General features: G+C 46.2%; 1 protein-coding gene across 5 annotated transcripts in view; it reads left to right on the top strand.

Annotated features, from left to right (window-relative positions):
• LOC126491411 (zinc finger protein 226-like) overlaps window positions 1-10,376 on the top strand; it is a 20,846-nt gene extending 10,470 nt beyond the window's left edge. Inside the window, exons 1-6 of one of the 5 annotated variants that reach the window (XM_050127050.1) lie at window positions 20-849; window positions 1,283-1,417; window positions 4,107-4,168; window positions 4,813-4,939; window positions 6,830-6,925; window positions 7,573-10,376. In XM_050127050.1, coding sequence (XP_049983007.1) covers window positions 4,109-4,168; window positions 4,813-4,939; window positions 6,830-6,925; window positions 7,573-9,476 — 2,187 coding nt within the window. In that variant the 5' untranslated portion in view covers window positions 20-849; window positions 1,283-1,417; window positions 4,107-4,108 and the 3' untranslated portion in view covers window positions 9,477-10,376. Of the gene's footprint in view, window positions 850-1,176; window positions 1,418-4,106; window positions 4,169-4,812; window positions 4,940-6,829; window positions 6,926-7,572 lie in introns of those variants that run through there. The other 4 variants (XM_050127051.1, XM_050127053.1, XM_050127052.1 and 1 more) reach the window with 4 other exon arrangements.
• The last annotated feature ends 936 nt before the right edge of the window (window positions 10,377-11,312 follow it).

Below are 11,312 nucleotides of genomic sequence, written 5' to 3' on the forward strand. Positions count from 1 at the left end.
TTTTTTATGTATACAATATTCTGTCTGTGTGTGTGTCTGCAGGCCAGAAGAGGGCACCAGACCTCATTACAGACGGTTGTGAGCCACCATGTGGTTGCTGGGAATTGAACTCAGGACCTTTGGAAGAGCAGGCAATGCTCTTAACCTCTGAGCCATCCCTCCAGCCCTCCTAATGTTATTTTTGTCGGGTATTTTGTCCCAGAGACCTCCAAAACAATACAAACTACCTAATAGTTCAGGGAATGACCAACACTTATCCCAAGGGTCTACGATCTTTCTTTGTGAGGCGGATAAAGTGATCGGAAGATGAAGGGACTTCTGGGAGCTGTAGTCCAAAAGCTCCCAAGAGGTCTTTCCTTGCAGTGGGGTAATTCTGGGAAGTGTGTCCCAAAACTCTTCAGGGAAGGCGGGCGCTTGTTCTTCCGATGGCTTCCGGGAAGTGTAGTTCAGGAGCTAGAACTAGTCAAGCCGTGTTCGCCCATGGAGAGCAAGCCGCCGTTCTCTTTCGGACGAGGGAGGCGAGTGCATCCCGCATCCATAACAGCCCCTTTCAAGTCTTTTTAGCCTGCGAAACGACGCTCCTGGAGCCCGGAAGTGCGAAAACGGAAGTTCAATTCTCATCCCCCGCCTCTTAGCATCTCCCGTTGTGGCTGGGTTGCCGCGCAGTTAGGATCTAATGGGGACAGATTAGCCCGCCTCCCTTTGTTTGGTCCCAACCGTATCCTCGGGCGTCCTCCTCCTGGGAGCCCGTGACGAGAACCATCCTTGGCTGTGGGAAAGTCTCCCCGTGTCCTTTCCCTAACGCATCTCCAAGGAAGGAGGGACTTGTTACAGCCGTCACTGCCCCAGGTACTGCGCCAAAGGCGCTATTCTGTTGGGGTGTCCCTTCAGTTCATCGGGGTCCCTTGACCCGGGAAATGGCCACCAGAAACATAATCACATTTAATCTGTTCAAAAGATTTTTTTTTTAGTGCGTGTTTCGGGGCGGGGGGAGAGAGGGAGGAGCGAGAGAGGGAGAGAGGGAGAGGAAGAGAGAGAGGAGAGAGAGGAGAACGAGAACGCAGATAGAGAGGAGAGAACGAGAACGCAAGGGTGCTTGAGGAAGCTAGTAGTAGGGGCCGTCAGATCCCTAGAGTACGGGTTCCAGGCAGTTTTTTGTTTTTGTTTTTTTTTTTTTTTAAGTGCGTGTTGGGTGGGGGGGGGGGCGGAGAGCGGGAAAGAGAGTCCCAGGCGTTTGTAGTGCTGATATGGGTGCTGGAGACTAACTCTGTTCTTCTGGAAGGCCTGCAAGGGCTCTTAACGCCCGAGGCATTGTCCCCCCCCCCAGTGTAACCCAGGTGGCCTCAGACTTACTGTGCAGCCAAAGACAACCTCTTACTTGTCATCTGCCTCCACCTCCCCAGTGCTGGGATTACAGGTGAGTGAGTCTCCACACTTGGTTTAGTAGGCCTTGTGTAATTAGAAAGAATACAGCTGGCATTTCTTTTTAAGCCTGTGATCAGTCGTCTCGTTAAAACGTCTCGTTAATACGTATTTATATGAGGATTGCTTGAGTTCAAGTACAAAGCCACTTCTTAAATTGAAATGATTAGGAAAATACTCCCCCCTCTGTATTACATACATCTTTATATATACATGTTAAAAGATGTATTTATTATGTATATAGTGTTCTGCCTGCATGTACACCTGCAGGCAGAAGAGGGCACCAGATCTCATTATGTATGGTTATGAGCCCCCATGTGGTTGCTCAGAATCAAACCTAGAACTTTTGGAAGAACAGTCAGTGCCCTTAACAGTTGAGCCATCTCTCCAGCCCCATGTATATATGTTTTTAACTTGCCAGGTCCTGCATTGCCTCCTCTTGTTCACCTTTCATGACTTAGTTTTATCCTTTAGTTACCGTCAGTTGATGTGGAATTTATGTTGTCTGTATCATTCTTATAAAAACTGATATCTAGGGCTGGGGAGGTGGTTCCAGGGTTAAAGTGATCCGGAAACCCTTGTAAATGTCAGGTGAGCTTAACCTTAGGCAGCTGAGATGGGATCCCCAGAGCAAACTGCCTAGCCAGAGTGCCCTCATCAGTGAGCTCTGGGTTTGATTGAGAGACCCTACCTCTCAGTGAATAAATGAGATGGAAAAGGAAGGTTGATTCTTGACTTCAGCCTCAGGCCTCCACATCCATGGGTGCCCATACATGCTGGGTGTTGTGTGTTGTGGGGTGTTCCAAGGAGAGTCACTCCAGAATGTAATTTTAGGCTCAATGGCCGCAGGGAGGAACAGTTTTTGTGAACTTGACCTCAAACCTCCGTTCAGAAGTATATTTGTTAATTGACACACAAAGGTTGTGTTTGGATTACAACAAATTCCTCATACCAAAGTCCCTTTGATCTACTTATGCTCGCTGAAGGAAACCATCAGACCCCTGCAGCCTTAGTCCTTATTGTGTACTGTTCGCAGTACCCAGTAATTCAAGTTGCTCCAGGTGTGCCTGGATAGTCTGGAGACCAAAGTCGTGCAACAGATGGAAAATCAACTCCATAAACCATAGAAAACAATCCCTGTGATCTGCAATAGTTTCCTCAAGGTCTAGGAACCTCCAACAAGCACTAATGCATTCTGCTCCTACCCTAGACCCAGTGGGACACAGCTGTTACATTCTAATGTTACCCTAGAGACAATGACTCTGCTAGATTCCCGCTATACATACATGCAAAAATATCCGTACACATGCACATCATACACACTGGAAAAATGGGGGTGGTTACTTATTGCAGAAATATAAAACTGAATCAGCATGTATTCCCATTCTGAAAAACACAGAGAATACAAAGATAATTAAAATTTGACAGTTTCTTTTTAACTGTCAGTGAGGTCTGAATCCAAGGCCTTGTGCTCGGGAGGCAGATCAATCTATCACTGAGCTAACTTCCCAACCTCCCAACAGTGTCTTTCTTGTTTTAAATTGTGTCTTAGGGGCTTAGGTTACAGGCCTGACTTTTATCAGAACCACAGTCATTCTTTGTCGTTATAAGTGGCCCAATGTCATGGTGAGAGCCTTTGGTCACAGCACTGGGGAGGTAGAAGCAGGTCAATTTCTTTGACTTAGTGGCTTGTTTGGGCTACATAACTAGTTCCAGGCCAGCCGGGATACTGAGCTACTGTCTCCAAAGGTACTGAGTAGATGCGTGTTGTTTTCCCTTAACCTCTTGCAGTCCATTTTTTTTTCAGGTTCATATCTGTTTCCTTCATTTTTGTTCAGCTAATAAAATGATGCCTTTTAGATACCAGTGTCAATAAAATATTACTATAGGGTAAAAATATTTAGTTAAGGTATTTTAGGTCAGAATTAGGCTTTTTAGAAATTAAAGGTGACTTTCATAGGAGCACACTGTATATATATATATGTTATATATATATAATTTATGTTGCAGAATATCTGCTTTTTTTCTCATAAGAAAAGGGATTTTCTAGTCTTTAAAAACATTTTGATTTTATATTGTTTTAAGTACGTAAGTACTTTGCCTGAATCTAAATGTGTATACAATGTGTGTACCTGGTACCCGCAGAGGTCCCTTGGACTGGAATTGCACACAGTTGTGAACTGCTATGTAGGTGCTGGAAATAGAAGCCAGGTCCTTTGCAAGCAGCAGCTCCAATCTCCATCCCCTCTTCTTATAACTCTCCCTTGCTCTTTAGTTCTTGGCGCCCCCCGTGAGGCAGGCAGAAATGATGCTGTGGGAAAAGTGAGACACAAAGATTTCCTAACATTCCCTGTGTTGAGACTGTAAGCAGTACTTCCAGAAATGGAGCCAGGCATTTGGATCCTGCTTTTCCCCTTTCTTTCCTATCATTCATTTGCTCATCAGCTGAATGTCCCCCCCATTCCCAGAATCTGAAACTCCACGGTAGGAATAAGGAAGTTGGTTGTATAGGTTGTTCGCTACTCAGATGAGCTAAGGGGTTTGCTAGTCGCTGAAATCCAGTGTGTGTTTCTGGTTTCTGAGCTGTGTGTGGTGGCGTGTGTCTGGAAGCAGGAGGGTCAGTGTTTCAGCTGGGCTAATGACAGTTCTGACATTTGTTTCATGGCTTCTCCATCTTTCCTTAGTTATGCCTTCTCAGGACAGTGACCTTCCTCCAAAGGAACAAGAGAAAATGGCTGAATTTCAGGTCAGGCATTTCTCAGTAATTTTATATTGCATTTTGTCTTTTTCGGGGACTGAGGTGTTGTAGAAAACGAGTCTGAGTTTGGTGCTCTGTGTGTTATCATTTGTTACCGATTTACAAAATTGTTGAGAAAAATAACTTGTTACTTTGGTTATGATATAGCTATTTGTGGGGCTGGAGCTAGATAGAGTGCTTGCTTAGTGCCCCTACTGCCCTGGCTTTGATCTCTAGCACTGCATAAACCAGGCTTGGCATACATGGCCAAAATAAAAACCAGGCCTGGCGTGCATGGTTAAAATAAAATCCAGGCCTGGCATGCATGGCCAAATTTTGAGTGCTGTGGGTAAAGCCAGGAGGAACAGAGGTTCAAGGTTATCTATCTTCTGTGATACTGAATTTGAGTACAACCTGGGCTGTGTGGGACCCTTTCTCACCTCACCCTCAAGGAAGAACACATACACATACACACAGAGGGAGGAGTAGCAGAGTCAGTTTAGACTATTGTTGGGGAGGGGGTGTGAGTGCAGAACAACTATTGGCTCAGGCTGCTTTGACCCCTGAGTCTGCAGCACCCATGTGACCGTGTCCTCTCTGCTTCTCCTCTTCCATGGGAGCTGGATCAAAGTGACTTTTGTTTGATGTCACAGGAGGCGGTGACATTCAAGGATTTGGCATTGGTGTTTACTACAGAAGAACTGGGGCTGCTGAACCTCATGCAAAAGAAGCTGTACAAAGACGTGATGCTGGAGAACTTCAAGAACCTGGTTGCTGTGGGTGAGGACGGGTGTCCTGTGACACCGAACCTCAGCCTTCCAGAGACTCTCTGTCCTCAGATGCTCAAGGCTCTGGATCATTTGAAAAGATTCCCTAGGACAAAAGGGATTTTTCTGATGTTTCTGCTCAGTCAAAATCTTTTTAAACCACCGATTCTCAGCTAGATTTTCTGTTAGAGAACATTCGGCAATGTCTGGACTCATGTAACAGGTGGAGTTTTCCTGTCCCTGGAGCTACTTGCAAATTACCACACAGGCTTAATATTATTTATAAATGCTAGGCCAATAGCCCAGGCTCATTACTACCTAACTCTTACATTTAAATTAATCCTTATTTCTTACCTAAGCTTTGCCACATGGCTTATGGCTTGTTATCGCATTTTCTATGTCTTGCTTCCTCCACAGCTGACTGGCTTCTCCTTGGCTCCACCCTTCTTTATTCCAGTATCCTCTGTTTGATTGTCCCCGCCTAACATTATCGTGCCTTGCTATAGGCCAGTCAGCTTCTTTATATTACAATGGGAGTAATATGTATTCACTGTGTGCAGAAGAATTATTCCACAGCAGACATATTTCTCACAGTTCAGGGATGGCTGCTACTAACATTTAGCAATTAGTAGCCAGGCCCAAGACAGCTCCCACAGCAGGATGATCTACCATCCAGAATGTCCATATACTGTGGGGGGAGGGTAGAGGGGAGGGGAGGGGGGACATTTGACGGACAACACACCCTGTTTCCCATGAACCACAAATGAGTAATTTAACTCAATACTGTGGATTTTTCTGAGACTAGAATACAGGGTCTTGTGTATGCTAGGTAGGAATCTGCTGTTGAGCCACTTTGAGCTTTCCGGTGACCTCTAGGCAAATGTAGTCCCACAGTGTCACACTCCCAGCCCCTCACTGCGGGATTCCAGGCAGGGGCTCTACCACTGAGCCACACCTCCAGCCTCTCACTGGGGGGATTCTAGGCAGGCTCTACCACTGAGCCACACCCCAGCCCCTCACTGGGGGATTCTAGGTAGGGGCTCTACCACTGAGCCACACCCCAGCCCCTCACTGCGGGATTCCAGGCAGGGCTCTACCACTGAGCCACACCCTAGCCCCTCACTGGGGGATTCTAAGCAGGTGCTCTGCTACTGATTCATGCCTCAGGCCTGTCCTTTGTCTTTCTAATTTTGCCTGTGATCCATTAATAGGTAAAGAAACAAGCAGGGTGCAATATAGTAGTAGGTTTTTTTTTTCTTTTTCTTTAGAGACAGGGTTTCTCTGTGTAGCCCTGGCTGTTCTGGAACTTGCTTTGTAGACCAAGCTGGCTTTGAGCTCACAAAGAACTGCCTGCCTCTTCCTCCTGAGTGCTGTGATTAAAGGCATGTGCCACCACTGCTTGGCATGAATTTTCTTTGCAATAGACAAGATGAGGATAGGATGTCAGAATCTGTTCTGGAGGACCTCCTGCAGCAAAGCCTGGTGGTTTCCAGTGAGGGATGCAAGAGAAGGTTAAGACATGATGGAACAGATTCTGTCATACATGCATGGCCATGACCTTGATTTCTGTTAACTTTTGAAGTTCCCTTCAAATCTGTGTGCACATGGAGGTCATCAGGCATCCTCCTTTATCACTGTCTGCCAAAGCACCAGAGATATTAGGTGCCATCAGGAGACCATGCATGGCTGTTCCCATGGGTGCTGGGGGCCGATCTCTGTCCTCATGCTAATAGCAAGTGCAGTTAGCCTCTGAGCTGTCTGCCCAGCCCTTGGCTTCTCAGTACAATTCGTGATCAAAACATTTCTAACATTAATTACACAGGTGCTGAGGATTTTGTAATTTAGACAAAAACGTGCTTCAATTTTGTGTTCACCTTAAATTATTTGTTTTGTCTTTTCTTAGGGCGCTTTCCCCACAAAGCAAATGTGGTGTCTCTACTGGAAGCAGAAGAAAAGCTTTGGCGGAAGGAAACAGAAGCCCAGAGAAGTAGATATCCTGGTGAGAACCCATGCTACCTGTTTCCCAGGTCCGCTCCATAGTGTGTCCATGTTGATACTCCTGCCCACTGGCCTAACAAAGTTCGAGGGTTTTCTAACTGAAATTTGAAAGAGTCCCATTTGCATAAGTTCTAAGGAAAAAGGATGAATACACTTTTAATTAATGTCATTGTGTGTTAGAGCATGGATGCATGGATAGACTTTGTGCCCATAGCGCTCGTGGTTTTGTTTCCTGTTTCTTCATTTTCAAATTTAAAAAAAAAAAATGTTGGTGTTTGTATGCCCCATGCATATGGTGCATGTGGAGCTAGACTCCCTGTAGCTGGAATTACAGGGAGTTGTAAGTCCATTAATGTAGGTACCCGAACCCAAACTCAGGTCCTCTGGAGGATCAGCAAGTGCTTTTAAGCACTGCGCCATCTCTCCAGCTATTGTAGCACTGATGGTGCACACCAGACAGAGTCTGTAAATGGGTTCCACCCAACACTGCGAGTCACCCTTGCTCCACATCTAGGAAGACCTGAGGAAAGGACAAGTGATGTTGCAAGGACAGGGTGACCTTTGCCCTGCCTGGAGTCTATCTCATCCATGCCCTTAGTACGGCCTTCTCCCATAACCTGTCTCATCTCTACGACTGCTTTCTTACAGGCAGCAGGAGTGAACATGAGTCGGAGACTACTGGGAGACGTGCACTAAAACACCTTGCCCAGGAAGAGCTGTCTTGCTGGCGCATCTGGAAGCAGGTTGCGCAGGGATTGAGCAGGTGTTTTCCGAGGAGGCGCTCTCAAGCACCGCAAGATGATTCCACTCTGGTTTCTGACAACAGCGGCAATACAGGCAATCCCGAAGGAGATAGCACCAGCTGCCTTGAACATGGAGACTTTTCAGTCTCAAGAACTCATAATTATTGCCAAAGTAAGTGTCTGCATAATTCACAGAACCAGAGCAGAAATAAGCCGGTCTGTGTGAAGTGTGACCTGTGTGTGTTTGCAGATTCGAGGAAGAAATCATCGCTTTGTAAGCAGCTTAAAAGCAACAGAGGACAGAAGCCCTACCGATGTGAGAGCTGTGGAAAGAGATTCAGCAGTAGCAAGGGTCTCCTCATTCACTGCAGAGCTCACAAGGGAGAGAAACCTTACAAGTGTGAGGAGTGTGGGAAAGGCTTCACCCGAAATGCAGATCTTCATGTCCACTCCCGTGCTCACACCGGAGAGAAGCCCTGTATGCGGAAGGAATATGGGGAAGGCAGCCGCCAGGATTCCAGCCTTCAAGTCCATCAGAATAGCCACACTGACGAGAAGCAATTCAAATGTGAAACTTGTGGGAAGGGGTACAGTCGGTCCTCGAGGCTTCGCGCCCACCAGAGAGTTCATACTGGGGAGAAATCATACAAATGTGAAGTGTGTGGGAAGGGCTTCCGCTATAGTTCAAATCTTAAACAACACCAAGTAACACACACTGGAAAGAAACCGTCTAAGAGTCGGGAGTGTGGGAAAGGCTTCAGTTGCGGGTTGGATCCCGCTTCTCAGAGGGTCCACTCAGAGAAGAAAGTCTACAAGTGTGAAGAGTGTGATAAGAGCTTTAGTCAGCTCCTGGATTATCAGTCACAACAGCAAGTTCACACTGGAGAAAAACCACACCAGTGTGAGGTGTGCGGGAAAGGCTTCAGTCGCTTATTTGGCCTTCATTCCCACCAGAGAGTTCACACTGGGGAGAAGCCATACAAGTGTGATGTGTGTGGAAAGAGCTTTAGGTACAGTTCTCAGTTCATCTACCATCAGAGATGCCACACTGGAGAGAAACCCTACAAATGTCAGGAGTGTGGGAAAGGCTTTGGCAGGAGCACAGAACTTCGCCACCATCAAAGGATGCACACAGGAGAGAAACCTCACAAATGTAAGGAGTGTGGAAAGGCCTTCAGTTTGCCCTCCAATCTTCGAGTCCATCTGAGCATTCACATGAAGGAGAAACTCTTCAAGTGTGAGGAGTGTGGGAAGGGCTTCAGCCAGCGCTCACGTCTTCAAGCCCACCAGAGAGTTCACACTGGAGAAAAACCATACAAGTGTGATATATGTGGGAAAGGCTTCAGTCGCTCCTCTGGCCTCCATTACCATCACAGAGTCCACACTGGGGAGACGCCATACAAGTGTGATGTGTGTGGAAAGGGCTTTATATACAGTTCTCAGTTTACCTACCATCAGAGATACCACGCTGAAGAGAAACCTTTCAGATGTCAGGAGTGTGGGAAATTCTTTGACACCTGCACGGACCTTCGCCACCATCAGAGGGACCACATGGGAAAGAAACCTCACAAATGTAAGGAGTGTGGAAAGGCCTTCCGTTTCCCCTCAAAGCTTCGAGTCCATCTGATTACTCACACAAAGGAGAAACTCTTCAAGTGTGAGGAGTGTGGGGAGGGCTTCAGTCAGCTCTCAAGTCTTCAAACACACCAGAGAGTTCACACTGGAGAAAAGCCGCACAGATGTGACATCTGTGGGAAAGACTTCAGTCACGGTTCCCGCCTTCAAAACCATAAGAAAACCCACACCTAAGGAAAGCAGCAGAGCCGGTGTGGTCGCGCATGCCTGTGAATCCAGTGTTGAGGAGGCCGAGGCTGGAAGATGATAGATTTGTGGCCTGCCTTGGCTCCAGAGCATGGCACTTTCTTAACTTTTGTGGATGTGTCCATCTACTCCATTAAAACGATAATATACCGGAGTAACACCTAGAACTCATTTTTAGGGAAGAAATACAGGCAGTGGTCATCTTGGCAAGACAGAATGAATACCAGCAATCATCTTTCAGTGTACTGTGCGCCAAAAGGTACCAGGTGAACCGGCACTCATCAAGTGCTGACTTCGCTCTAACTAACAGTGGGCACTATTTTCACTAAAGCCTAAAGGTGTGGAAAATAAAACTGCTGACTAAGACTTTCCTGTAGCTAAGGACTTATCCTGTGCGTTCTTTTTTTTCATGCAGTATGGAGGGTTGCACTGAAAAAGGCTGTACCCATAATGCATCTGTGATCATCAAAGGTAAATTGATGTCAGCCATAACAGTATGTAAGATGTTCATGGCATCGTCATTTTGTAATTGGTTGGCCAGCAAATGGACTTTCTGTTTTGCAGTCCAGTGGTAACTCTGCAAGCATCAAGTGAAGAGAGGCAGAATTAGCTATGACCGCTGATTCTAATGGAGTAGTTGCACTGGGCACCTTTATTCTGAACCTCCCTGTTGTATCAGTGTGGGTTCACGCGGGTCCGTGAGGAGAAGACACAGAAGTACTTGAAGGATGAATTTAGCCTTGTCAGCTGCAGGGCCCAGCCTATGGCTGGCTGACTCACTGCCACTTTGATGTTGTAGAATACTGTTTTGAGCTGTGTTGCTTTTTGTAGAATATTTGTTTAATGATGTAAAGATGTGTTGCTTTTGTTTATGTTGCATTTGTTTAACTCTGTGAAGCTGTGATTCTTTACCTGTGTAAAACACCTGATGGTCTAATAAAGAACTTGAACGGCCAATAGCAAAGCAGGAGAAAGGATAGGCAGGGCCGGCAGGCAGAGAGCATATGTAGAAGGAGAGATCTGGAGGAGGGGGAGGAGGAGCAAGGTAGAACAAAGAGCAGGACATCGGGCCAGCCACCCGGCAGCCAGGCCGTTAGAGTGAAAGTGAGATATACAGAAATAAGGTAAAATCTCAGAGACAAAAGGTAGTCAGGGATAATTGAAGTTAAGAAAAGCTGGCAAGAAACAAGCCAAGCTAAGGCCAGCCATTCATAAGTAAGAATAAGACTCTTTGTGTGTGATTTTTTTTTAAGGAGCTGGGTGGTGGGCCCCCAAAAGAACTAAAGAGTAATTTAAAAAAAAAAACCAACAACATTTTGGCCTTCCAATGTGGGGCTCGAGTAAAAAATAACACGTTGCAAAGGGCCTTTTAAAAAAATATTTCTTTCTGCATATGAGTGCTCTATTTGCATATATGCCAGCATGACAGAAGAGGGCATCAGATCCCATTATAGGTGGTTGTGAGCCACCATGTGGTTGCTGGAATTGAACTCAGGACCTCCAAAGGAGTAGGCAGTGCTCTTAACCACTGAGCCATTTCTCCAGTCCACAAAGGGCCTTTGTATTGTTACACAGTTCACACCTTCAGCATATCAATTTCCATATACCAAAACGTCTTGACAAAGCCAACACAAATTTTCTGTTAAGAGACATCTTGCCTCCTGCAACCAGCTTTTGCATAGACTTTCAACCTTTAGGAAACTCAGATAAGATTTAGATACTTCAAACAGAAGGTACTGGAGACAAAAGTTAACAGTTAAAGCTAGGTGCCAAGACTCCAGAATCAAGCCAGGTGTAGAAGTGAGGAACTCCCCTAACATATCC

This window comes from Alexandromys fortis, unplaced genomic scaffold, assembly GCF_014885135.2.
Source record: "Alexandromys fortis isolate MF-2015 unplaced genomic scaffold, M_Fortis_MF-2015_v1.1 scaffold_262, whole genome shotgun sequence".
Classification (NCBI taxonomy): domain Eukaryota; kingdom Metazoa; phylum Chordata; class Mammalia; order Rodentia; family Cricetidae; genus Alexandromys; species Alexandromys fortis.